Source organism: Cottoperca gobio, chromosome 5, assembly GCF_900634415.1.
Source record: "Cottoperca gobio chromosome 5, fCotGob3.1, whole genome shotgun sequence".
Lineage (NCBI taxonomy): Eukaryota > Metazoa > Chordata > Actinopteri > Perciformes > Bovichtidae > Cottoperca > Cottoperca gobio.
In genome coordinates, this window is record NC_041359.1 from 24,166,491 (window position 1) to 24,191,852 (window position 25,362).

At 43.6% G+C, this 25,362-nt stretch overlaps 1 protein-coding gene across 7 annotated transcripts in view; it reads right to left on the bottom strand.

The window, feature by feature from the left end:
• The window catches only part of eif4g3a (eukaryotic translation initiation factor 4 gamma, 3a), a 44,862-nt gene that overhangs the window by 13,462 nt on the left and 6,038 nt on the right, over window positions 1-25,362 (bottom strand). The window contains exons 2-15 of one of the 7 annotated variants that reach the window (XM_029430997.1): window positions 22,034-22,148; window positions 21,438-21,542; window positions 18,717-18,884; window positions 16,164-16,256; window positions 14,965-14,997; window positions 9,017-9,196; window positions 8,117-8,228; window positions 7,789-7,949; window positions 6,709-6,843; window positions 5,431-5,608; window positions 4,019-4,828; window positions 2,665-2,753; window positions 1,236-1,530; window positions 974-1,098 (exon numbers count right to left, since the gene is read on the bottom strand). In XM_029430997.1, coding sequence (XP_029286857.1) covers window positions 974-1,098; window positions 1,236-1,530; window positions 2,665-2,753; window positions 4,019-4,828; window positions 5,431-5,608; window positions 6,709-6,843; window positions 7,789-7,949; window positions 8,117-8,228; window positions 9,017-9,196; window positions 14,965-14,997; window positions 16,164-16,256; window positions 18,717-18,884; window positions 21,438-21,542; window positions 22,034-22,148 — 2,599 coding nt within the window. Of the gene's footprint in view, window positions 1-973; window positions 1,099-1,235; window positions 1,531-2,664; window positions 2,754-4,018; window positions 4,829-5,430; window positions 5,609-6,708; window positions 6,844-7,788; window positions 7,950-8,116; window positions 8,229-9,016; window positions 9,197-14,964; window positions 14,998-16,106; window positions 16,257-18,716; window positions 18,885-21,437; window positions 21,543-22,033; window positions 22,149-25,362 lie in introns of all 7 variants that reach the window. The other 6 variants (XM_029430995.1, XM_029430993.1, XM_029430992.1 and 3 more) reach the window with 6 other exon arrangements.

A 25,362-nucleotide genomic window follows, 5' to 3' on the forward strand; every position in this document is an offset into this window, starting at 1 on the left:
CGAGAGAGAGAGACAGAGAGAGAGAGTTAGTTAGTTAGTTGTGGGGGAGGAGGGAAGAACAAATCCAGCTCTTTGTCTTTCAGCTGTCCTTCACTTCCCCTCGACTCTTTCCCAGTGAGATTTCACTTTCTCTCAGAGAAAATGAGACTTTTGGATTGTGCATCGCCGGACTGGTTGTTCTTTTTTTGGAGAGGTGGGGGAGGGGCATGCACTCTTAACACTGCCAAGAGTGACATAATAGCAATGTGATTTTAATCAAAACAGCATTTCAGCGGGCCATATGCTCCACCCATACGTATGTGAGGATCACAGGAATGAAGCAAACTCTCAGAGCTGCATCTTTGATCCAGAAGAATGATGTCTAAAACACGGCCTGTCGCTACGAGCTAATGCCGAAGAACTCCGTTTCACAAAGTTTATTCAAAACTGGGGCTTCAAGTAATGACTGTTTTCATTATTTATTCATATAATATATAATTTAATAGTTTAATCGCTTAGTCTTTAAAACCCTCAGAAAATGATGAATAATTTCCCGGAGCCTGAGGTGACATTTTTTAAACTGCTCGTTTTGTCCGACTAACAAAAGTCTAACACCCAATGACGTTGAGTTTACACCGTTATAAACAGAAGAACAGCAGCAAGTCTTCACAACTGAGAAGCCAAAGACACAGAATGCTCGTTTCACAATTGATTTAAAAAAAGATTCATTGATTATCGGAAATTATTGCCGGTTAATTTTCTGTATATTTCATTATTTCAAACAAAACCTTAAACATATGCACTCTTACTTACAGAACCCATTATCGACGGACATTGTGGCTCTAATTACCAAGGAACATTTCCGATCCACTTTCCCTTTTAAAAGCAACATTTAGAGAAGGACCTGCATCGATAACATTTAAACAAACTACATGTTGCACTCGGAGGTTTCAGGACTGTGGGGTATTTCTGGGGGATATCTGCAACATCTCACCTTGTCCAGCACCACATCACTGATGGGTGGGAGACCCTCAGGCTTCTGTACGCAGGCAGGCATGAACTGGAAGCCCAACAGGAAGTCCCTGTTATACTGACGCTTCCCACTAGCCTCGGCCAGGTCTGGACCACCACGGGGGGTTTGAGGGGGAAAAAAGAAAGAGAATGAACTGAGAGCTCCTAAAGGCAGAGAAAGTTATCCTTAAAATGTGAATGTCAACACAAAAATCATTTGTAGTAAAAGGTGTTGCCCTGCTAACCTTCCATCTCCTGTGGGGCCCCTGTGGAGTTCTCCTTGTCTGCGGGAGTGGCTCCTCCGTCGCTGCTCTCCGTCTCTGAAGTGTGACCTGCCCCGTTCCCCATGGGCTCCAGCTCGGCCTCACCGTTCTCCTCTGGTGTGGCGGGCTTTCCTTCAGCCTCTGGGCTGCTGGCAGGAGCTGGAGCTGGAGCGGGGGTGGAGGTGAGGACTGCTGGTAGAGGTACCAGGCTGCTGCACAGAGGAGCTGACTGCAGGGCCTGCTCTCCAGCAGGCTGATCCACTGGCCCGGGCTCGTCCTGTGTGGAGGCAAGATTCAGTTTTCAGATCTGTCAGAATTATGCCCTGCTCTATTATCATTTAGGAAGATAAAAAACCCTCCTAATAGCTTAATAGCTGCTGTCGCGTAGCGCTCATCATAATTAACAACTAGTATTTTTGCTCCACATAACACTGTGTATAATTAGCAGCTACAGAGCTTCAAAGAGGTCATCTGCAGACAGAGTGAAATGGATGGACACACAATGAAATTGTACAAATACAGGAGTGGAAAATGAGGGATGAATGAATAAAACAAGAGTGAAGAGCAGAGACTCCGGGATGAATGAGACGATGAAATGCAGAGGAGGGCAGAATGGGTCAGGTGCAGACAAAAGACAGAACAGGGGGAGAAGTAGGACGACAATAAGCTGGTGGCACAGAGTGGACAGGCCTATGCTGGTTTGATGTTTTCTACACCATTCCGACTGTCCTTATCTGAATTATTATATGTAGCAGTTATGCTCTAAGATATTTCTATGTTTTTTTTTAGCAATGTGTAAAATGTGTGCATCATTTCTTCTTCTTGTGCATCAGGGCTTGTTCAATGCGGCCGACAAGAAGCCATTTAAAAGTCTGGGAAACCGTTCTGTTGGTGGTGTTCCCACAGCTACAAGCCCAGAACAGAACAATAAAGCAGAGGAAGCCAGAGCGGGAAAGAGCTGATGGTTTTTTTTTACATACATTGGGCTGCGTGAGCAATGAAGATGATGGATAAGTCCTCGCTGTTGTTCTCAAACGATGACAACACCCCAACGTCAGCTTCCCCCACCACACATGTGGAAACATTTTCCACTTGAACTATTGCCAACTTGTGCCTTTCCTCTTCTCTCTCTCGCACCCTCTCCGTCCTGATCCTTACATACTTTGTAGAAATGTTAAAAAGGCTTGATCCAAAATGAGATATCAACCATTTAAAAAAAAAAAAAAGAAATCTCACAAAATGATCGATAAGTAGGTAAATATCACAGGATCTTTGTCAACATCTGAAGGTGAGATTATCTATACCATCAGGATTCAAATTCAACACGTGTATAGACTTTGAATACACTTTCCAGCTGGTTAAGTTGTTTCCTCGTCCTGCACAGTGAGCCGTTTTGAACCCCTTTTCTTACCTCGTCGTCCTTTTGAGGTTCGTCTCCAGCAGAGATCCCTTCATTTGGTTTCCTCCAGGTCTTTGGTATAGCAGAAGCGCTCTGATTTACTGCACACAAATACAAAAAGCAGAAACATGCAATCAGCCACAGCCGGTCTTCAAACAACACAACCGCAATAGATTTAAAAGTGAAATTCGTGTTTAGAAGGCAATGAAATGCAAGAGTTTCTTTTTGTCCGTGTAAGAAAATGTGTTAGTCCACTTTTAAATCTGGGTAAAAACTGTTTTATTATTGTGTAAACCTACAATGGAGAGCAGATGTGTGTAGTTGACAACATGATGAAAGCCAGAGAATGCTTTAAAGTCACTTTAACTATGACGACTACAAAGTCCTAATATGATAAACATCAGCCATCTCTGAACAACTGAAACAAATGTTAAACGTTATTTGCAAATACTATTTGTACAGAACAGAACAAGAGGGATAAAGTAAAGTAAGTTTCCTACTAACATGAGTCATTATATTTTAGCAACTTGTGGGCACTTTTGTATTTCTCATAAATTAATCTTGCTAGAATTTATACAAAACAAGAACATGATAAACGTAAACCTTATTCTTTACAGAGATCAAACATTAACAATCTCTTTTCATCCTGCTTTAATTATAAGGACAGGTGTGCAGTTCAACAGACAGGAAGTCAATATTGCTGCATACAAACACTGCTGATGCCGAGACCTTTCGGTTCTACCTGTCTGTCGGGTGTCGCTCTGCAGCAGACTGAGCTGTGTGTGTGTGTGTGTGTGTGTGTGTGTGTGTGTGTGTGTGTGTGTGTGTGTGTGTGTGTGTGTGTGTGTGTGTGTGTGTGTGTGCACTCAGCCACTTGCATGTTTGTGGAGCATTTTACAAAACAAACAAATGTGGTTCACACTTTTTCAGCATTTTTGCCTGAAAAGTGACTGAAATCGATAATTTTTCTGTCGATCAGCTAATTGATTAAACGACTAAATTGTTTCGGCTCAAAGGCCAACACATATATTTAGAACGCGTCTCATAATTTCCAGGTTTTTCTGTTTCTTCTTGGGAGTTAACTGTCAGCTGAGTGTTTGATGAGATCATCTGCAGTGTGTGCTTTATGGGTGTTCATTAAACATCATTGTAAATTATAGAGCCACTCAATTCTGCTAAGTTGGTTTAATACAATGAAGAAAGTAGTGTTCTCATAAAGCAGCGTCTTGTTTTATGCTGGACTGTCACCAAAACAACCCACTCAGTCCCAAGAATCATTACTCCTTTGTTGCAGGTTAAAACATGGAAACAAATGATCTAGACAACGCTAAATGTCACAGTAGTTGAAATGCATCGGACTCAGTACCTGTAGTGGGACTCTTCCTGGTGAGTGCTTGTTGCTGGGACTCTGTTTTGCTGTCAGTAATGCCTCCAAGTTCCTCTGCCCCTACTCTAGGGACGAGGTCTAAGGACTTGCTTGGCTCGTCAGCCTCTGTTGTGGCCTGCACGAGAGGCGGAAGGCCAGGCGGCGGCGAAACTGGCAAAGCTGGGGCGGGGCTTGAGGTCAGGGTGACTGGCACCACAGCCACAGGGGCCACAGGGGCCACAGGGGCGAGCACAGCAGCAACAGCAGCAGCAGCAGCAGCAGCAGCAGCAACGGGCAACTCTGGCCTCACGTCAGAGGGCAAAGTGTCAGAGGAAGAGGCCTCTCTGCAAGCAGGAGCAGAGGCCTGGGGCTGGAGTGCAGCTGAAGACAGAAGAGAAGGCTCAGGAGCCGGCGTGTCCAGCTCAGTCCCAGAGTCTGCAAGGCCGTTCAAAGCCTTGGGATCCGGTGCTGGCGAGGCAGCCGGAGTCCGCGGAGCGTCTGAGAGAGGCTTGTCTGTGTTGGGAGTCTGAGGTGGCGCCAAAGACGGCTTGTGCTCCCCGACTGTGGAGGAAGGAGAAGAGGCTGAAGCAGTGGACTCCCTGGCTGAGGGACGTTCGCTGTTGGTGGCCACTGAGAGAGGGAGAGTGGCGGGGGCGGTCATCAAGGCAGGGGAGGGAAGCTCTGGTTCAACAGTAGAAGAGGGTTCAGTTACAGGAGCTTTGGCCTCAAGTCTCTCTACAGGGGCTTCAGGCTGCACAAGCCCAGGTGAGGAAGACTTCTGGACCACTGGCTCCAGTTTTGGCATATCATCTGGAAGAAGAATACTTTAGATGAACACTTGGATCTTCAAAAGTAACATTTGCATCATGTTCTGTACCTAATAGTTTCTTTAAATACATGACAGTAAAGATGCTTGGATGGATATTAAGTTCATGAGTGCGACAGCTCCAGGCTCAATAAGCCAGACCAACGTTTGAGGGTAGTAGTTTTAAACCTCAGCAAATACACTTCTACACAAACGTAGAAACTGGTTCCAAAACGTGAACTAAGAAATGCTGGTTCAAATGTTCCAGCTAATCACTGGAACGCAGAGGAGGCCTGCTGATACGTCACTCGGATCTGGGAGTGAAATGAAAGTGAAAACATTCGATGTGTTCTGGGAAAGAGGAAAAGTGATACAAAGTATGCGTTTGGAAATCATTGTTTGAGCCAAAGAGTGGAAGGTTACTGGGGTTGCTGCTCCACATGAGGAGCACAACAAAACCAAAGAGGACATTGCAGATCAATATTTCTTGGTCTAATGTTATATTTTCACTATTTCAGCATACAAACGAGGTTAAAACAGTATGGTTAGACTGTTTAGAGGAGTTGTGGATGTATTTTAAAGAAAGAGGGGGAATGCTGGTGCAGACCTGGGCCTGGTTTGGTGTCTGACGCCCCAGTGGTCGACGGCTGCTGTGGCTGCTGTGGCTGCGGTGGCTGCGGTGGCTGCTGGGGCTCTAACGTGTAGCCTCCAGGATGGGCCTGCTGTGGCTGAGGAGGCTGCGACTGTTGCTGCGGCTCTGGAGTCTGGCTGCTGCTCAGCTGCTGCTGCGATTTGAGGTAGAAAATGTGAGGATAATGAGGGTGCGGCCATAAAAACTAGCAACACAGAAAACCAGAAAGACAGGCCCAGAGATGTAGGCAAGCACGCACACAAACAAATAAACACACAAGCCCAAATGCAAGATTAAGCAGAAATAAGGAGCCCAATGGGGTGTGTTTTGATTAAGAGGACAGCGATGGAGGACAAGACAGAAAATGAAGATCAATGTGGGAGGAATGGCAGAAGAGGGGGGGGGGGGGGGGGGTGTCTCAGAACAATGCAGAGGACAGAGGAAAAGATACAGAGAGAAATAAATCAAAAGGGGCACAAAAAGACAGAAAAAGAGAGGAAAGACGGTTAACATCCACAGAAGGTCACAGGGAGGAAGAAGTCACAATGTCTTTCTTCAGAAGCCAGGAAAGCGGTTTTATTTGGGCTTTCATTTGTTAAAATGTGCCAACGGCATACATTGGTTTTCTTTTTGTTAAAGAACAGAATTGATAGAGAGCACAGCCTGAGTGGATTCTGCAGACGAAGCAGGAGAATACAGACAGTAAATAACACAATCTAGTGCAAAAGATAAATAAAGAAGCAGGTGTAAGATTAAAACAGCTGTTAACAAGATGAATTCATGAGGAGAAAATTAAGAGTAAAGTGGTTTTAACACGTCATGTTACCCACCTGTATGTCTACACATGCGTTTAGTGCGATGTTAATGGCAGTACTCCTTTTCTCTATTATTCTTTAGGCCCTTTGACCAGAAACATCCCAGGAACATATGGCAGAAAACCCAAGGCTGCCGAAGAACATAAACACTAATCCCCGTTTATTAAACCACTAAAACAAGTGCTTTTTGAATGTTGTGAAGTCCTGAGGCATGTTCTGAACAGAAAGCCATCATGAATGACTTATGAGAGGGCAAGATGGCCGCTTAAATTACCGCGTCCCGTCTGTCACAAGCGTGGTGGAGCGCGGAAAGGATTAGAGCTCACACTGCAACATGAGACGCCTCTCCTCAGCTGATGCTCCGGTCTAATCAGACGCTCTATATGCTATGCTAACACAACTGTAACTACAGCAGGTGAGTGTGTCGGAGAGCACATACCTGTGGGGGCGTCGGGGTAGAGGAAGGGCGGCCGACAGGAGGCGTTGAATTCCTGCTCCCTGAACCCCCTGCCATGATCTCCTCTGTGATATCCCTGCCGCCCTGATTGGGGTCACGGATACGGATCTGGGAGGACAATGGCACAAAAAAACAGACCTCACTAAAGCGACCGAGTCTCAGAGCGACCCTGCCTCAGCCACATCTTGTGCATGCTTTATTTATATTTAGTATTATATTTGTGCGAAGGAAAAGAAAACGGGTCACTGACACTTAAATAAAAACAACTTTAAGATTATACCAGAGCTCATGGAAAGAGCAGATTATAATTTGTCCATTGTGTGTTTTTAATTGAACGCAAAGCAGAAGCACCTGCAGATGTACTCACAGGGTTTGAGGTTATTTTACGGTCAATATGTTAACATGGGCGCCAAAAGGAATCTGCGGCGCTTTTCAAACAGGACGCACTGCGGAGAGCTCAGCGTCAGTGTGTGTGTGCAAAACAGCTGTACACACACCGGGACGTGTGAACAGCTCTCAGAGCAAATTAAAGAACAGGTGAGAAAGCAGGAAAATTTGTTTTAAAAACGTTTCAATTCAGAATGGACGCGTCTTCTGTTCGGCCTTCATAGAGTCACTGTCACCGATCAAACTATTTAGAGCGAATATCAGCTGATAGCGATCGATCGGAGTATATCGTTTAATATATTTTAAACAAGAGAATTAGATTATGTTACTCTCAAACACAACTGCAACTGGAATAACTGGGGAAACTCAATCAGCCGATGAAGATTATACAGTACGATACGATGGAAAGCTCCAGAGCAGCTACTAAAGGAACTTTGAGAGGAGAACGTTTCGTCAGCTGCTGTTTCAGAGGTCAAATCTGAAGTGTAAAGCTGAACGTATAAACCAATATGGATGCAAAGACCTTAAGAAGCTCAGAAACAAACATCTACATTTCTGTGATGGAAATCATGATCTCATTGAAAGCTGCAGAACAGCTGCTAATCGGACCTTAGAGTGAGATTATTGTTCCAACAGTGTCAAATGTAGCCTCAAAGGAACTGCTAAGATACTCACTGTTTTCTTCTCACGCTTGGCTGGTGGAGGTTGCTGTGGTGTAGGCACTATGATGGGGGGTGAGGGCGGATACACAGACTGTCCTGGGTAGTAGGGTGGACCAGCTGTGGGGACGGGAGCAGGAACAGAGGGGGAGACAGGCGGGTGGTACCTGAGGGGATCTGAAAGCAGAAAGGAAAAATAAACGAGAAGAAAACAGATATTAGTACATGATACATCCCCCTGCTTTGGGGGGGCACACAAGGCTGATAGGTTGTGTGTGTGTTTGTGGTGAATTCAGATTTTAAATGTGACATGGGAATAGTACTGTGTTGGATTAATGACTCACGATATGGGGAAGGGTACTCCCCAGGCCCTGGACCAGGATAGAAGGTGCCGGACCCCGGAGGCTGTACTGAATACTGCTGAGGAGGTCCCACGTAGGGCGTACTGTGGCGATACTGCAAGTAATAAAGAGCACAGAGAGAGGCAGCTTAACACATCAGATAATGAACTGCACACTTTTGCAATCAGTGAAGTCAATTTCTTCATATTTTAAAGATTAAAGATTTTAGAAAAGCCTTCTTTTAAATGCTGCATACACAAAGGCTATGCTATTTCTAGTAATCAGTGAGTCTAACCAGTACCAGCTGCAGCCTGAGAGTGCTTTCTCTGGAGTCAACAGGACAAACACTAAATAATCGCAGGTGCTCACTAATCAACACATTTATCTCGTTTAATCTTTGTAAAAATTGCACACATTATGGATTCACCGGGGGGTTGTGTGGTCGACTGTTTCTTGGCCAGGTGCAGTAACTTTTGGGAAATTAGCAGTTTCTCACTGATTTCGTCTTTATGCAAAGGTAAGCTAACTGGCTAAATGGCTGCAGCTTCATATTCAATAATCAGACATGAAGAGTGGCATCGATCTTCTCATCTAACTCTTGGCAAAAGAAACTGAATAAGTGCATTTCCTAAATGTTGAACAAATTCCTTTAATCAGTTCAAATGGACCCGTACAAGCTGCAGCCGAAAGAACTATTTCTCACTATTCACTTCTCCGCAAGAAAAAAGATCAAAACTGCTGAAGCAAATGTCACGTTAACATATCTTTTGCTTCATTCTAATCAAAGACAACGTACAATTTAAATAAGTTTAAATATATGCGTTTGTTAGAATTAATCAAAAGTAAGAAATATGCTTTTAACTGAGGTATAGAGCAAATGTCAGTTCAGAGCGTCTGTGTCACCTGTGGGATGTAGTACTGTGCAGCCTGTGGGGAAGGGAACGGCATGGGTGCCATGGTCATCATTATTGGTTGGTTAGTGGGGTAGACAGCCGCCGTGGGAGTCTGTGAGCCCGGCCGTATGGAGGGTGCGTTTGTAGGGATGGTGGGCCTTGCAGTCTGCATCTGAGTCCTCTGGAAAAACTGAAGGCAACATGTGAAAGAAACACAGAGGAACAACAAAAGACATTAAGTACCATCCCGGCGGCGGAAGTCTCATTTCCACATGCTGCCATGCTTTATCTAGAGTGCAAAGAAGTTGAGTTCTTCAGATGTCTCCAGCATTTGGCCTTCGCATGTCTCACAGTGAGACAGTCCTGGTTTTTATCAGCAGCTTAAAAAAAAAGGGAGGGGAGGGAGGGAGGGAGGGAAAAAAAGGAAGCCCAGCACCGCGACTTACTCTGATCTCATTCAGACTGAGGGATGAAAGAAAAATGATTTTCAGGCAGACATGCACACTTTTATACTGATTAATGCCTCGACAATCAACCCATAGTCTCATCCATGAACTGCTTTACTAAGCATCACGAAGGTTTGGATTTTATATGGTAACTGGTTAGTAATATAATGAATCAGAAGCATGACATCAGCACCACTCTCTGTTTAGACACCTAAATATTCCCTCCTACAATCCTCCAAACAGAAGCTGTAAAAGCATCATTAAATGATATTGAGAAGCAATTTACAAAAAAAAAAAAAGGAAGACATGGCACATAACTGCTATCAGTAAACTGTCTCAATTATTCTAGACATTCACAATACACGCTGTGCTCATCATGAAGGTTGTTATTATTATGAATGTGGGAGGGAGGCAGACGTATACAAATGATTGACGTGGTGGATCGTTTAGGTTTAGAAAAGTTTCACCAGCTGAACACTGTGCTGTCGTCAAGGGACCTTTGAGGCATCTTGAACTGGATGTTTTTTTAAACACCGTGGCAACTTATAACAGATTTCTCTGCACTTCAGGGATATTTGTAATGTAAAGCACTTTTTCTCTGGCCTACCTAACACAACAACAAAAGGTCTGTAACGGGTCCACAACACAGCTATCAGAGTCCTCACCAGATCACAGAACACCAGAACTGATGTCTCTTCATTGGCTACCGCTTCACACAAGAACAGATTTCTTACCTATAGGGCTTTAGATGGAGTGGCTCGCTCATATACAGTATGTATATCCAGCTTAATTTCCCCATATGCTCCATCACCTCCTTTACATTCCCTTGAGGCCGGTGACTTAACCATTCCTCGACTTAATAAGAACTCGTTTGGTGGTCGAGCCTTTGCACACCGAGCTCCACTTCTCTGGAATAATCTCCCACTGCACAGTCTGGAGACAAACTCTGTTGATACTTTAAAATCCAGGCTGCAAACACATATTTTTTTCTGTTCAATATCTCTCCTAATTTCACCGGTTTGCTCCCAAATTCCTGACTGTTTTACCTCATTGATAAGTATGATCTCCATTTTTAAAATGACTTACAACCTTATTGTCATATTGCATTAGTGCCTTTCTGTTCTTCCGACCACTCAAAGCTTTTTACACGACGCGTCTACACTCACACCCTGATGGCAGAGGCTGCCATGCAAGGTGCCAACCTGCTCATCAGGAGCAAATCTAAATGCTCATTCACACACACCGCCTCTTCATTTATTTTATTTTTTTCAGTCTGTCTAACCTCTAAACAAGCAGCACCAGACTCCACAGCTGTGGAAAAAAAAGAAAAAACTCTTGGGACAGCTGAATGTTTTCAAATACTGTTTTTTTTTTTTTTTTTGTGCTCGTCTGAGCAGCATGGCCAACTTTGCAGTTGTACTGAATGTGCAACACATGGCATGGATCTCTTCATCAGGCAGCAATACAGCCTTTTCTCATGCGTCACATGGCACATAAAATACACTCTGTGACTGAAGCTACAATGACTTCTATACAGCACGTCACAATCTGTTCAAAGTGTAATATTGGAAAGGGCTTTGTGTTTTGGACAGGCCTGAAGAAAGACCACTACCAACAGCTGTGACTGACTTACAAACAACTAGGACTCAAGCTGGGACTAACCCAACCACGGTCACATTGCGCTCCAGTGAAGGAGAGCAGAAACAACAATGCTGTAAAACTGTCTGAAAACACCCAGGAGGGAAATCACCCTTAACATAATAAATCCGGTTTAATAGCTTTATTGCAAATAGCCCTGTGGAAATCTGGGAAATGACCAGGAAACTGTTCATTACCAGCTACCCGAAGATATTCTCAGTAAAATAGCTGGCAAAGCAAGAAATAGGAGTCGACAGAGAAAACAAGTTTTCAACACTGTCAACAAAAAGAAAAGTGCTTTCTAACTTTGATCTGAAAGCAAATCCCTGAAACAATACGCGTGCTCTCCAGCAACGCTGAAACCATACATGAATACAATACAAAATAATGTTAAACATTAAACATATTTCCAACAGGTAAGAGACACTTTCTTATCACATGGGTAGAACAGGAAATGCACTTATCTTAGGGAGCAATATACAGTCTCGTTCATTCCGCATGCTGTTCATTGAATTGGGCAAGCTCATTAAAGATGAGTAATGAATGGAGCAAAAACTACAAAGTTGGGAAGTAAATGGTGCAGTAATGATCCTCTACAGGATAAAAGACAGGGAAGAAATGATGATAAAGAGACCTCTCTACTGAGCATACACTGTAGTGAAGATGAGGGGATGCAAGGGGTTAAAAGGGAGAAGGGATGGGATCATGTAAGGATGATCCTGGCCATGCAGGTCTGCAGGGAGACTTTTGAAACAGAGGTTAATGTTACCTGGATGGGCCTGAATCCTCCCTTGAGTATTGAAAGCAGGAAAGAGAGAAAAGCCAATGGGAGACTGTACTGGTGAGACTCGATACATAAACAAGCAGGCAATCAGTCACCCACACACATCAAGGCAGGAAACTACCCAATGATTTCCCTCTACCTGACACTCCAACTGGTCCTGAGCCACTTTCATTTTGCAAAAATAACTCTTACAATAGAAAAGTGCCTCAGAATGAGGACTGGTTTATCATAGAGTGGGTGGTAGAGTGAAAATGTCACATCAGCATTTGCCACCCTGACATAACATGGAGAGTTATCCACAGATATCCACTGTACACATAATCCTCTCGCACTCTACACACTTTACTTCCAACGGTAGCGCCAGTCTACCGTACTGTAATTTGCCAATTTGGCGTTTTTCCAGCCCCAATGGACCTGGCTGTCACCTGCAACGATGACTTCGCCACAGAGATGATGGTGAGAGCTGTACCAGGGCGGGTTACAGACACCCCAATATCTAATGGAGCTGATAGGTGTCACTTCACTGCCCTGGTAGCCTGGTAGTCCAGATAGCTGGATTTCCCTTTAGGGGGAAATTATTTCTACTCCTTTAAAAAGATATGGGCTGATGTTGTCCTTATAGCAGATAAGTCATTTATAACACATACTGAACTTTTTACCATTTTAACCATCTTGTCTTTTCTCTTTTCTCTAGCAAGATGGTAAAGAGTGAACCAAGTGAAACCCAGATAATGTCCACATGTAGGATTGTGGTGAAATAGCTAGAGTTCGATGACAAAGTAACTCTGTTGTACCGGTTTAAAACAATGTCAACATCATGACCTGTAAGCGGCATGTCAAGGTGGAATAGAAATGCACAGCGTGTTAAGGTTTTACGATTATGTGACATTTCTGCTACTTGAAACCTACCAAGAGGAAGCACTCAAGGGGTAAAACTCAGATTAATAGAGTGGTTTACACTCTGAACAGCTCTCTGGTGGATACAACAACAGTTGTCTGTTTTAGTGTAATATCCACTTGCTTTGACCTTTTGGTTCACACACAAACAAAAGCTTTGTTTGAAATCTAAAAAAGTCAGTTACACTGATAAGTGGGATGGAAAAAAAATTAATAATGATGACCCTTGTTTGAAGACAGACTTATGCTTTGGCCAAATTAATTAATTTTCTGATCTCTATGTTCCCTTTACTGTGCATCGAGTGTGTTTCAGGGGGACAATGGCTGTTTTCACCAATGGTATAAAAGGCCACTGTTCGGCTTCATCTGCTTTCCGACTCCACTTCCGTGGTGGCACAAGAGATCCCAGCGCCAGTTTGTGACAGCCAGAGCATGCACTTGTACGTGTGCACACACACACACACACACACACACACACACACACACACACACACTATTAATAGTCCGTTCAAAACGTTTTCAACTCAGAAGCATCCAGAAGGTGAAGATGTTAGACAACAAGTAACACAAGGTACATCTTGGGGTGTGAATAACACACCAATCCAAGTGGGCAGCTGCATGACGCAACAAACAGAAAGGATGACAGAAAGTTACATGGTTTGAATGTCAGCACCCCCGACATGTCTAAAACTCTTAGCATCCGGAAGGTAATACACAAACAGCATCATAAATACTGCACTACCAGACATGCACACATTAACATGCCCTTCATAATCTAATGACATTGGCTCACAAAGTGTCAACTGCCTAACAGGATCCAGAGTCTAATTTACAAGCGTGTCAGTCATGAACAAAGACAAACACACAGCTATTCCTGACTCCTTGACGACAGCCTAACTGCCCACTGGCTACTAAGCCTCATCACTTTGTCTTGTTTTATTCTGAAAACGTGTAACTATGATCACCACTTGTTGATATACATTTTCTAGACTTTGGCTTGCAGATGTGGTTGTGAAGAAATCGACACCACAAACTTCTCACCCAAACAACAATAAAAACAGCCAATTTAATTGCAGTACCTTGGTGTAATTACTGGAAACAAATTAGACCAAAGTCACAAAAACAAGTGTCTCGACAGATTTAGCTGCGCAAAGCACAGAAAAAAATCAACGTCTCTATTTCCGTTGTCTGGCACGAAGCAATCTGCAATGCAGCCAAATATCCTTGAAAAGCAGAATTATTTGAAGTGATGTCTCTACTACGCTTGGAAACTATACTTATGCCTTAAAAATGAAAGGGGGAAAAATCTGATTAACTGTCCACTATTAAAACACATCATTAGGTTGATGTCAGCAGCTCAGGGGAGCAAGAACTTCAATAATATAAAAATAATAGGAACTTATAATCACCCCCAATACCCTGTTTGAAGACACCACATCACATTAATGGAACGGCATACAGTATTAATGCTGCATGGAAGTGCCCTGCAGTGTGTCCAGCTCCATTGGCACAAGTTAGCCGTTATCAAGGGTGTGTTCGCTGAAAGAGAGCGCTCTGACCGGCTGTTTATCTTTTGTGAGTGACTTATCATATACTTTAATGTGGCTTCTCTGTATTCACCTTCACATTTCCTTTTCTGCTTCAATAAGGAAACCACCAGAGGCTCAAAACACCGGAGCAAAGTTCAAACACGGCTGGTACTTTCCTTTTTGGTTTAATGTCATAAAGATCAGTATTATAACGTCATGTTAAATGGCTTATAGTCAGTCAGAAAAATATATAACCTGTAAGGAAGGCAGAATCAAAATCATTAACATCCTGTGCATAAAAAGGTGAGCGGTTCTGCTCAGAAGGACCCCCACAAGCTTCATCACATCTGAACCTGGTGACAGACTTTTAAATACCAATTAAATTCTCGGAATGAACTCCGATCAATCTCACCTTAAAAATAAACAAACTGTGCAAGAACACACCTGCTGTGTGCACCTGGCTGGATATATTGAATAAATAGCAGCACGCTTTAACTGTATCCAACATACGTGAAGCTTTCAAATGTGAGACTTTCTTTTTAAGAAAGAGCAGACGTCCCACAAACAGCCCTTTGCCAGCAGGTTTCCAGCTAAAACTGCTTTGATGATGATGATGATGATGCAAGAGAGGGAGCAGGAGGGGCATTCAGCGGGGGTAAATTACCTGATGGTGGGTTGGTCGAGGGCCCGTAGCAAACTGGTGGGGGAGGGAGGAGAGGTCCAGCAAGGAGATTGAAGCAGTGATGGCAAAGCAGGGAGAAGAAAGAGCATAAGAGAGACAGAGAGAAGATGAGCGATGAGGGCAGATGCTTGAAAATACAGTACAAAACCACAGAGCAACAGAGATTTAATAGACACATGGCACACGATGCAGCGCGCACAACCAGGTCCAGGTAGGTATTTGCAAAAAAATAGCTTGCTAGATATTATTATTGCTAATTGTCAAACAGAGGAAATGATTTGCATGCTGTGAAGCATACTGTAGTGGGATTAAAATAATGATGTGGCAAACCTTACTACTGTAACCACACAGCTTAAAACAAGATGAACGTCTGTGTGTACACACACACACACACACACGTCTGGTTAGCCTTGCTCTACTGATGGGGGCTGGGCAGGAGCCAGGCAAGATTAATAAATAATGCTCACTAGGTGTGTGTGTGTGTGTGTGTGTGTGTGTGTGTGTGTGTGTGTGTGTGTCTCTAGACTTGTTGTGGTGTGAGGTTTTAACAAAAGGTGTTAGTAATCTTTGCATAGCTTTCCTTAAGCTACATTACACAGTAATAGATCATTCATGAATCGTGGCTGCGCCTGCTGTCCTGGTCCTGCCGGACACCGGGAAGCCTTTTTGACATTATCCTGGATTCATCCTTTCTTTTACAACATCATTTCTGTCACATGGATGTTGTATTTGTACTAATACTAACTGATACAAATCTATATGTTGTGATATTGGGCTATATAAATACATTTGATTTGATTTAAACCAATAAGATAACACATGGTTTCTGACATTTGAACTTTTATGTTGCAAAAGGGAGGGAAAGATTGCACCAGTGTAGACTCATGTCCCGTACGCCACCAGTGATACAGTACCACTGACCACAACAAGTCGGTAAGGGGCCTTTAAGGAGACCTCATAAAAAAACAAAAAGTGCTGCCTATGTTAAAGTGCCTTTCTGCCATGAGCAGATTGAAATCGTTCAACATTTCTGGAGCTCTTTGTGGCCTCTAAACACCCGGACTCTCCATCAATGACTCAGTGAAACTCCCAACTTTCAATAACAGCCACAGTAAAGCACAAACCTTTAGGGTGCTTGGGAGGCAGGCGTGCTGTAAATCAAAGACCAGAGGGACACTCACCGGGCGACTTTGTGGCTGTGCATTCATTGGCTGTGTCTGGGGAGAATACACTAGAGGGGCGGAACCAGCATTTTGTCCAGGGTTGTATGGAGACTGTCAAAAGAAGAAAAGGAAAGGTAGACAGAAGAGGAGAGGGTTTGTTAGATACAGACCAGGAACTGTGCAGAAATAACTCGTCATTTCATTAAGACATTTCACAGTCCAGCTGTACCCTTAACAATACACCAGCAACAATAAAGTACTTTGGATGTTGCTGGGAGAAAAACGTTTTCAACTGGGGTTTATGTGCTGTGCAAAGATAATTGGCACCCTCAAGGACTACAAATCCTGTGTTGCTTTATTCCTCATCTGGTGTGCAGTGGTGCTAGACAGAGGTGGCTTTACGCAGATCTGCTTACTCTTCCCCAAGCTGCTGCTGGGATGGCAGTGATCGCTTAAGTTTGCCCTGGCTGACAAGACTATCTATAGAAGGCTGGTGAGAGAGAGAGAGAGAGAGAGAGAGAGAGAGAGAGAGAGAGAGAGAGAGAGAGAGAGAGAGAGAGAGAGAGAGAGAGAGAGAGAGAGAGAGAGAGAGAGAGAGAGAGAGAGAGAGAGAGAGAGAGAGAGAGAGAGAGAGAGAGAGAGAGAGAGAGAGAGAGACTAGAGCTGCTTTAGGGTGAGGCAGTGGGCCATTATGCTATAACTGTAAAGTGGAAAAACTAGATTCCTCACAAGCATGGTCACATACTTCCAGAGAAGCTGAGTCACGGAGTCAACATGCTGATAAGCAGCTGGTCAGAGGTGACAGCACACATCACAGCAGCAGTGTCACTGTTTGACAGTGACTTAACCTTTTTCTTAGATTTACCCGTTTTTATTGTTATTGTTTTATTGTATTTAGTTTTTTTCCCCTCATAAAAAAGTGAAACCAGAGTATGTACCTGCTGCCTTAAACAAAGAAAGGTAACGTGCGAGTGCATCTTACGATCATGCTTGGCCCGAAATTATTCCTGTTGTGTTTAGGTCCACTGTATTTTTTCATTTCTCTATTCTATCCGTGCGTATAGATCTTACAGTAGTTATGGATGGAGAAGGAAATCCCAATTAGTTCCCCATCATATATTTAACCCCTTACCTGACCCCAACCATCTCTAATCCTAATTATTATATTGTACGGGATGTTGAGCTTGTAATTGGTGTCCTGAAATGTAGTATTTATTCTTGCATCCTTTAATTGATGTCCCTAAATGAATCACTTTATTCTTGCACGCACTTCTTTCTGATGAACCTGGGATTATGGTCGTGAGTCCGTAACATTTAGTGTTGACTGGTTACTTAAATAATCTCACCTGAATCCAAGGTAATCACTATGCTTCTGCCGTTAACCCTGGTAGTACACAGGAGGTTAAACCCAAATCCCCTTTTAACGTATTACCAAACCTGATTAATTATTTCCCGACTTTATACCCAAAAGGTCTAAACATGGCTGGTAACGCTTTAAAATGTTTAACTGCTGGTGTTGAAGCTTCGCAGAGGACGTCTTTCAGCTGCAGGTTCACAGCTCTGACAAGAGATTCCTGTGACGTGGTTCCACCAATACGATGGACACAATGTAGTACTCTATTTAGCCCCTTGCCCCCTTCAGACCTCCATCAGGAATAAACACGTACTGTATAGAGAGTACAGTAGATGTATGTTCGTCTAGAGCAGGGGTCGGGAACCTTTTTGGCTGGGAGAGCCATAAAAGCGAAATATTTTTTTATGCATTTCCTTGAGAGCCATATATAAAAATATATAAATTTGAATGCAACTTTATGCGTGCATTTTTTAAGAATAACGAGCGTGTTTCCAAACACTGACAAACCATCTCCACCACGCATTCTGCTCATAAACTGAGCGCATTTGCCGACTTTGCAGCTCAGATATTTAAATTGAACTGCTCAGCAATCCATTTGCAGTTGACTTAAATATGTTCCATATCTTTTTGCACTTTATCCAATATGTGTATCCTGTTCACTACATGTGGACCGTGTTTGTCTCTCCCTGTGATTGAGTTTGACCCCCCCCGGTCTACTGCTTGCTTTGTGCAGTTTCTCCTCTGCTCGGTTTCGCGAAGGGCGGGGCTCCGCCCCCTACGCACACACGTGTGAACACACCTTCACCTACAGCCAGAGACAGAGCGGAGGAAAGGAGAGGGGAGAACTAAAAACAAATCAGCTGCTAAATGTTTTTACTTTAAAATGACACAATATAATTATTTATTACTTGTTAATCATGTTAAAAAATGTTAAACGAGCCATATTGCATTATCGAAAGAGCCATAGGTTCCCGACCCCTGGTCTAGAGGCACCAGTGCATAGAGTTTGTTCCATTAGAATTTGTTTTAAATCATACGTCCATCTGAATTTCATTAAAACAATACAGTCATGTACACACGGCTAACTGCTTTGTTATGAGAGAAGAGTAAAGGGTTGAATACAGCCCTAACACAAGACATAAAAAGCAAACAGACAAATGGACGGATCAAACATGAATATGCGGAGAGGTTGACGGCGGACACACTGATAAACTCACCCCTACGCCTGTCTCCCAGCCCTTAGGGTAGCGATATTGGGAAGCTGTGGGTAGGGATACCTGAGTGAGCGCCGGGGAGTGGGCATGACCGGGCGGGGTTCCCGCCAAGTTAGGGTGTCCCTTGGTGATGTCATGAGCAGAGTAAGGAGGGCCAGCATGCCTGGGTACCTGTATCACATAAAACAGTATGGTTAGACGGATAAACAAAACTAGATACTGTGTCAGACTGATGCACACACACACACACACACACGGACACACGCATGCACTGATGCAGAGGAGGAAAAGCAGAGACGGGATTCCACAGGTCATTAGTCCGCCCTCCTGCTGAGAAATGTAAATTAAGCTAAAGCTTTAGGATTAGCCCCTGTATGTGTGCAGAGGTGAAGACCTGTGCTGTGGATGAGTGTTGAAGCCTGCAGGGGTTGGCTAAGACCGGTTCTGGCCTCTTCTGCAGCCTGCTGTGCCCAGCTATGCTGTGCAAGGATGCCTGGGCCTCATATGGCAAAGCAGGGTCATATAATCACATTACAATCCCACTCATCTGTGACAAATAGAGTGCTCCAATAGATGCACTAGATACAACAGGGGTCATTTCTACAAGCCTCATCAATATGGGCCAACAAAGGGCTCGAATTCGTCTTGAAACGAGTGAGCAGTATCAGGAGGAAGCGATGAGATTTGACTCAGCTCTTCGCCTGTGGTTTGGCAGGATGGGCCTTGGCTGCTGCAGCTGTGGGCTGGCATCACTGCAGGTGCTGCTCGTTTCTGCAGCAAGCCTTACACGCCAGGGAATGAGACAGTATACTGCAGGAAGAAAGCAGCAGTCACTGAGACTGAGACAGCCTGGAAAGCTGGGACCTTCCTCTCCAGCCAAGCTTTTTTTAATTATTTTTCTTTTTTTCACCCAGGCCATTAAAGCTTTTACAGCTTAACGGTAAAGCTACATTTTTATGGACTAACATCTTAAAATGACATTCATATCCGTAGCCACTACAGACAATATTCTGTACAGCTGCTATAGTACCAATCCCTACTGCATCTTTCCATCTTCTATGTGTGGCCCACTTCCCTCGGATGACCTGGGATAAAGCAACTAATCTAGCTGCTGTTGCCAGGGGAGGAGCCTGCACTGCTTCAGGCGAGTGACTGATTCTGAGGACATACAGAGTGATGGGATGGGGGAGGGGAGGCAAGCGGCTGTATAGGAGCTGTACATGAGGGGAAGGGGAAAAATAGAGCGTATAAAAGCCCGGCATCCACTGCAGAGAACAACTGTTTCATGCCATGGGCACGGTTTATTTCCACCAGTGTCATCATTGTTGCAGCCTAACGCCTTAAAATGAACTTTCAGAGCTAGAAAATCCTCATAAAACCTGCAGTGTTTCCAGTGTGGTTGTGTTACACTGGATTCATAATCTCACAGATGAATAGCCCGTCTTGAAGCATACAAGCGGCTTTTCTTGTGCAATGTGCAGCTACCTTCTGCACGTCAGAAATCATCACTGAAAAAACCCCTTTGTGGTGTCAAATAATCACAGTGGCAATTCTGCGGTAAACTACAAGGCTTGTAAAAGTCAAGATTATTATAAAAAAAAAAAGAGAAAAAGCACCACGGGGCTATCAAACACACACAAGCCGATTTCCCCCCACAAATGACCACTGCAATATTGGTATTAAATGTCGAGGAAATCTCAGTGCGCGCCATGTTTGCATGAATTGTGCCAGCTCAGTTCATTTTGTGGAGAAAAAATAAAAAATAAAAATCTATAAAATGTGTAGTGAAAAAGAAAATCAATCTTATCTTCTCATTTCTGTAGTAAACATTTAATTGTAGGGTTTCCACTAACCAGTATCGTACAAAGCCCACCAACAAATCACTGTCCGTCTGATAAATGCACATTTGGCTTATCAGAGGAGAAGCCCAGAATGGTGCAGCAGAGCACTGAGGGTCTACAAGCAGCCATGCTCAACGTGCCTCTTTGTACAACACAAAGCCCACTTGCAGATGGTTACTGGCATGTCCTCAGAGGAAGGGAGGACGCTATTTTCGGGTTTGTTTTTGTCTTTAGGGATATACACTAGGTGTGGCTGGTCACGGACGAGACAAGAAATTGACCGTCCGTAGTTCAGCCGAGGACAGCACACCACATTCATTTGGGATTTCTTCCGTGACCAAATATAAAAGTCTTCCTGAAGCCCCCAACTCGCACGCTGATGCTCCAAGCACATTCAACAATATTGAGCAATAAATAAAACATGAATTATGTGAATATTATAATGACAAAGATCAGATACAGGAAATGTTAATTGACTACTGAAGGAGACGGAAAATGGCAAAAGTCCCCCGAGGTGACACATTTCCACAGCAGTCAGATCACAGCAGTATGTTTCAACAAGCATGCCTTCTTCTTTACGTAATAAAGACATTTAAAAATGAATTAAAAAACCCACAAATGCATGTTTACAGTGCCTGAAAAATCTATTCAACCTCTTGCTTTGTTTATAAATATAGCATTTACAACAAATCTGCGACACAATGTTTTAAAAATAATAACATGAAAAACAAATGTAGAGAGGGTAGAGTAGTTTTATAGGCACTGTCCTCTTGCATGGCACCAAGCCGCTATGGCATATTTAAACTCGACACACATTCAGTTGCCAGTTTATCAGGTACACTTGAAGGGGTTTACACTTGAAAACGAATGCAATGAATCCTACCTTCATAAAGGTTACAATGTTCTTAGGAGGAAACTGGTGCGTTTCTCCTGCACTGAACTTCAGTTGGGCGCTCTGCCTCAAAAAAACAGCAATGTCTGTGGCACTCTGTGGTCAGGTCAAAAACAGCAAAAAAGAATCACCTCATATGTTGATGTTTTTGGGGTGGCATGAAGCCTACATCAGAGCATAATTAGAATGGTTATAATGTTCTGTGAGGAGTTTCTAATATCGTGTCCACCCTATTTATGTCAATGAGGGTAGACTAAATATTAGAAGCACCTCTCAGTAAGATGCAATGCAGTTCAACGGCTCCAGAAATTACCATAAACATGTCTAAAAAAAAACAGTTCAAATTAAAAGCTAAACATTGCAACCTCCGTGAAGGTAGTGTTGCATAAGGCTACAGTAGTTTTAGCCAGGTGTACCTAATAATCTGGCAACTGAGTGTATGTTTTTGGTACACTCATGGTCAAAGTGTATGCAACTACATTCAGTCCATACTTTAGATAGAAGTCTTGTGTGTGTGTGTGTGTGTGTGTGTGTGTGTATTCTGTATCTGAAGTGTGTATTTTTCATGTACATGCAGTGCAACGTACCGGTTGATATGTCTGAGAGAAGGGCTGCGAGAGCTGACTCACGCTGTAGACTGCAGCGACCCCAGGCTGTGTGGGGAAGATTCGGTCGTCCAGTGACGGCTGAACCCGCGGGATTCTGGAGAGAGGTGCGTTGAGGAAAACCCAAAGACAACTGGAGACCAAAATACAGTTTCATGCTGGATAAGAGTCGCTCATCAGGTAAGATTCCCGTCATATTTGATGTAAGAGACAGTGTTAAGTGTACATTTTGCAGACTAAACAACAAGAGGAGACTTGATAAAGTATGTGGAAGTTTCCACAAAAACACTGTGCTGAGATTTCTTCATTTTATACTTTTCATGCAAACATTTAGCTGATTCAGATCCAAAGGGCTCTCCTCAAGCCCCAATGGCTCTGTAGTTTGCTTTCGAGGAACCCAAACCACCCCACCCCACCCAAAAATGCCCCATCTCTGAGAGTACATTGTGTTCCTTCACCGTTTTGCAAGAGTTAAGGGGAAAATCTGAAATGGATTTCTGGACCACTTCATGCAAGGGGACAGACGGAGCAGGATATAAGACAACTGCAAATGAAAAGCAAATTGTACAAACGTCGTTAAATATCAATTCCCTTACACTTAAAGTAGAATAATAGGTGAAAGAAAAACTTCCCGTCACAACACTTGTATAAACCTAGAACACTCCGGGCATTATTAATGCTTTGGGCTCTGTTTGAACAGAAGATAACTTTCTTCTGAAACGTGTAATAAAGACATCCCTCAGATGTTAGAGGAGATAAAAGAGGGAATGTCTAATACACATAGAAGAGGGAAATCCTGTGGTTTGTAACCTGCTAAGGCAGTTGTCTGTGACATGCAGTCTCTCACACACACACACGGTCACATGGTTTAAGGGAAACCGAACGTCTGGCTTTCTTCCTTTTACACAAATCACGCCTCCCTTTCCCCTGAGGGAAGGGTTATGCTAGAAGAGAAGTTGGCCGTACGACATGTTGGCCGACCGCGATATCACAAGTGTGTTGAGAATGACCTAACTCAAATGTGGGGTGAAAAGCCATCTGTCATAGACGAGGGGGAGATTTAATATTCTTAAAAATTGGGATACCAGCGGAGATGTTCACACAGAAATCCATCCCGATGCACTCGGCTGTTTACATGAGAAGTACCACAAATACTTTTGAGGAAAAAAAAGAGGGCTGAGAGAGAAGTTTAAACCCAGCGTACGTTCTAACCTCTGCACAGCTGGCCGGTAGGTGGGTGTGAATGTCAGATCGTAGGTTACAGGAATGATCGGACACAGGCCCCCCCCCCCCCACGGCTAATCAGACGTCAGAAAGGTGTGGGAGTGGGAAGCTTTTCTAAAGATATCTAACCATCCGACAAGCTGTTCTGACGGAGTGAACTGGCCCTTTAAGCCAGTTTACTCTGCACTTGCCCGCAGGGGCCGTCATTTCTCTTGGCCCCCTGCCAGCACCGTTACTCGTAACCGACAACACAAGAGGAAGATAAGGGGAGAAAAGAATCAATTAAAAAGACGGCTGCTATTCAAAAAGCAGAAGCACAGCAGGAAGCATTATCCGTTTCATTGCCGGGGAATTTGGAAAAACAACAGGCCCACCCCTCAACACACACCCAGTATACATGCACAGAATCAGGAGCAATTAGAGGCTCAGTCTCTTCACACTGACACGACAGCCTAGGTGAGGAGGAGCACAATAATACGGTGCTTTGGGCAACACAGAATTTGCAATTTTCATATTTTTATCTGCCAAAAGCAGCAGACGTCTTAGCAAAGAGTGCAATTACCACAAAGACTCAAATAAATCTACTGAATGTTTGATGTATTTTTCCCGATCTGAAATGCACGTTGTGCGTTACATCCAATGCCACCTGCAAACGATTCTTGACCTACAGTAGGTCTGATGTGCGACAGACAGAGAACGAGACAGGCAACCCGATCCGTCTGCTCTACATGACCGCTGGGTGGAAACTGTCGGGACGATACACTCCGGGTTCAACCTGCTGGAGCAACAGTAACGAATGTTGGCTGTTGTCAGCAGAGGCAGAGGCAGGAAAGGCAAGATGACACATGTCGGGATTTTGGAAGACCTGGTCGTTTAACAGATGCTGCCAAATTGTAAAATCAAGAGATTATTCAAATGGCTCAAAGTCAGCATGCAGTGTTCTGTCCGTAGTAGACGTACTGTTTCAACACTTGTCTTGGGCCTTTAGCTGGAATAGTCTTTCATATCACGCTTTGGGGGAAACTCAGAGGAATGTTTTATGAGACGCTGAACATAAATAATTGTAAAACAAATTGAAATGTAAGCAACACAACAATAAACACATTTCATTTAATTAAAGAACTGATCCAGTTTGGTTTACCCCTCTGGAAAACTTCCAAATTAATGAAGTTTCTGTGCCTAAAAAGATGTTTCAGAAAACCCGCAGCAAAATTTCACTTTGATATTAAAAGCATTTTCTATTTTTTGGCAACTAATCCGTGTGTAGGTTTACTGACTGACAGCTAGCATGCATGGGCGGTAGGTAACAGGTAACCAGATGGATGCAGACACTTTTCAGTCAAGCTCCTCTGCATGCATCAGGCACAAGCATGAAAGTGGCTGACCGCACTAATTAGATATTAGTTTGATCTCCATTAATTTCCTGCTTGAGCAGAGAAGGCGAGCACAATGTCAACTTAAAGACTTACAACAGGGATAGTGCTTCAGGGAATAAGAGCGTCAGTGTAGCTGAACAATTACCTGCAATATCCAATTGGACAAAATGACAATGAATGGTGAGAGATTCATATTTGACTCTCTCTGCGACTGAGGAAAGCAGTGTTCAGAAGAGGGTTGAGGGAACATGATTCTAAAGTAACTTCACATCAAGGATGCCCATGCTTGTCATTTAAACGCAAAGGACATTTTAAAGACAGTGACCACAGATTCCTTATGACACTGTGAGCATATGTCCCCATTTGTGTATAGATTTTGAAAGGTTTTCCACATTTCAAACAGGGTTCTTTCCTCCTAAATAAGGCTGCCGTGTATCTTATTGTTGACAAGGTAATATTTGGCTCTACAAGTCTGACAGCAGAACCTTAAACAAACCCATGCTGCTTCTTCTTCTCTGATGAGATCATAAAGCCACTCCTCTTTGTACCTTGATTCTACAGTGACCTGTAAGCCTCATTTAAGAGAGAGGGGGGGGGGGGGGGGGACTGCTGTGGCTCCTGCTTCATCATTAGCTTACTGTAAAGCCACTAATGTGCTGAGTGTGTGTGAGGGGGAGAGAAGACAGGAAGAAATGCAGCCTTACAAATAGC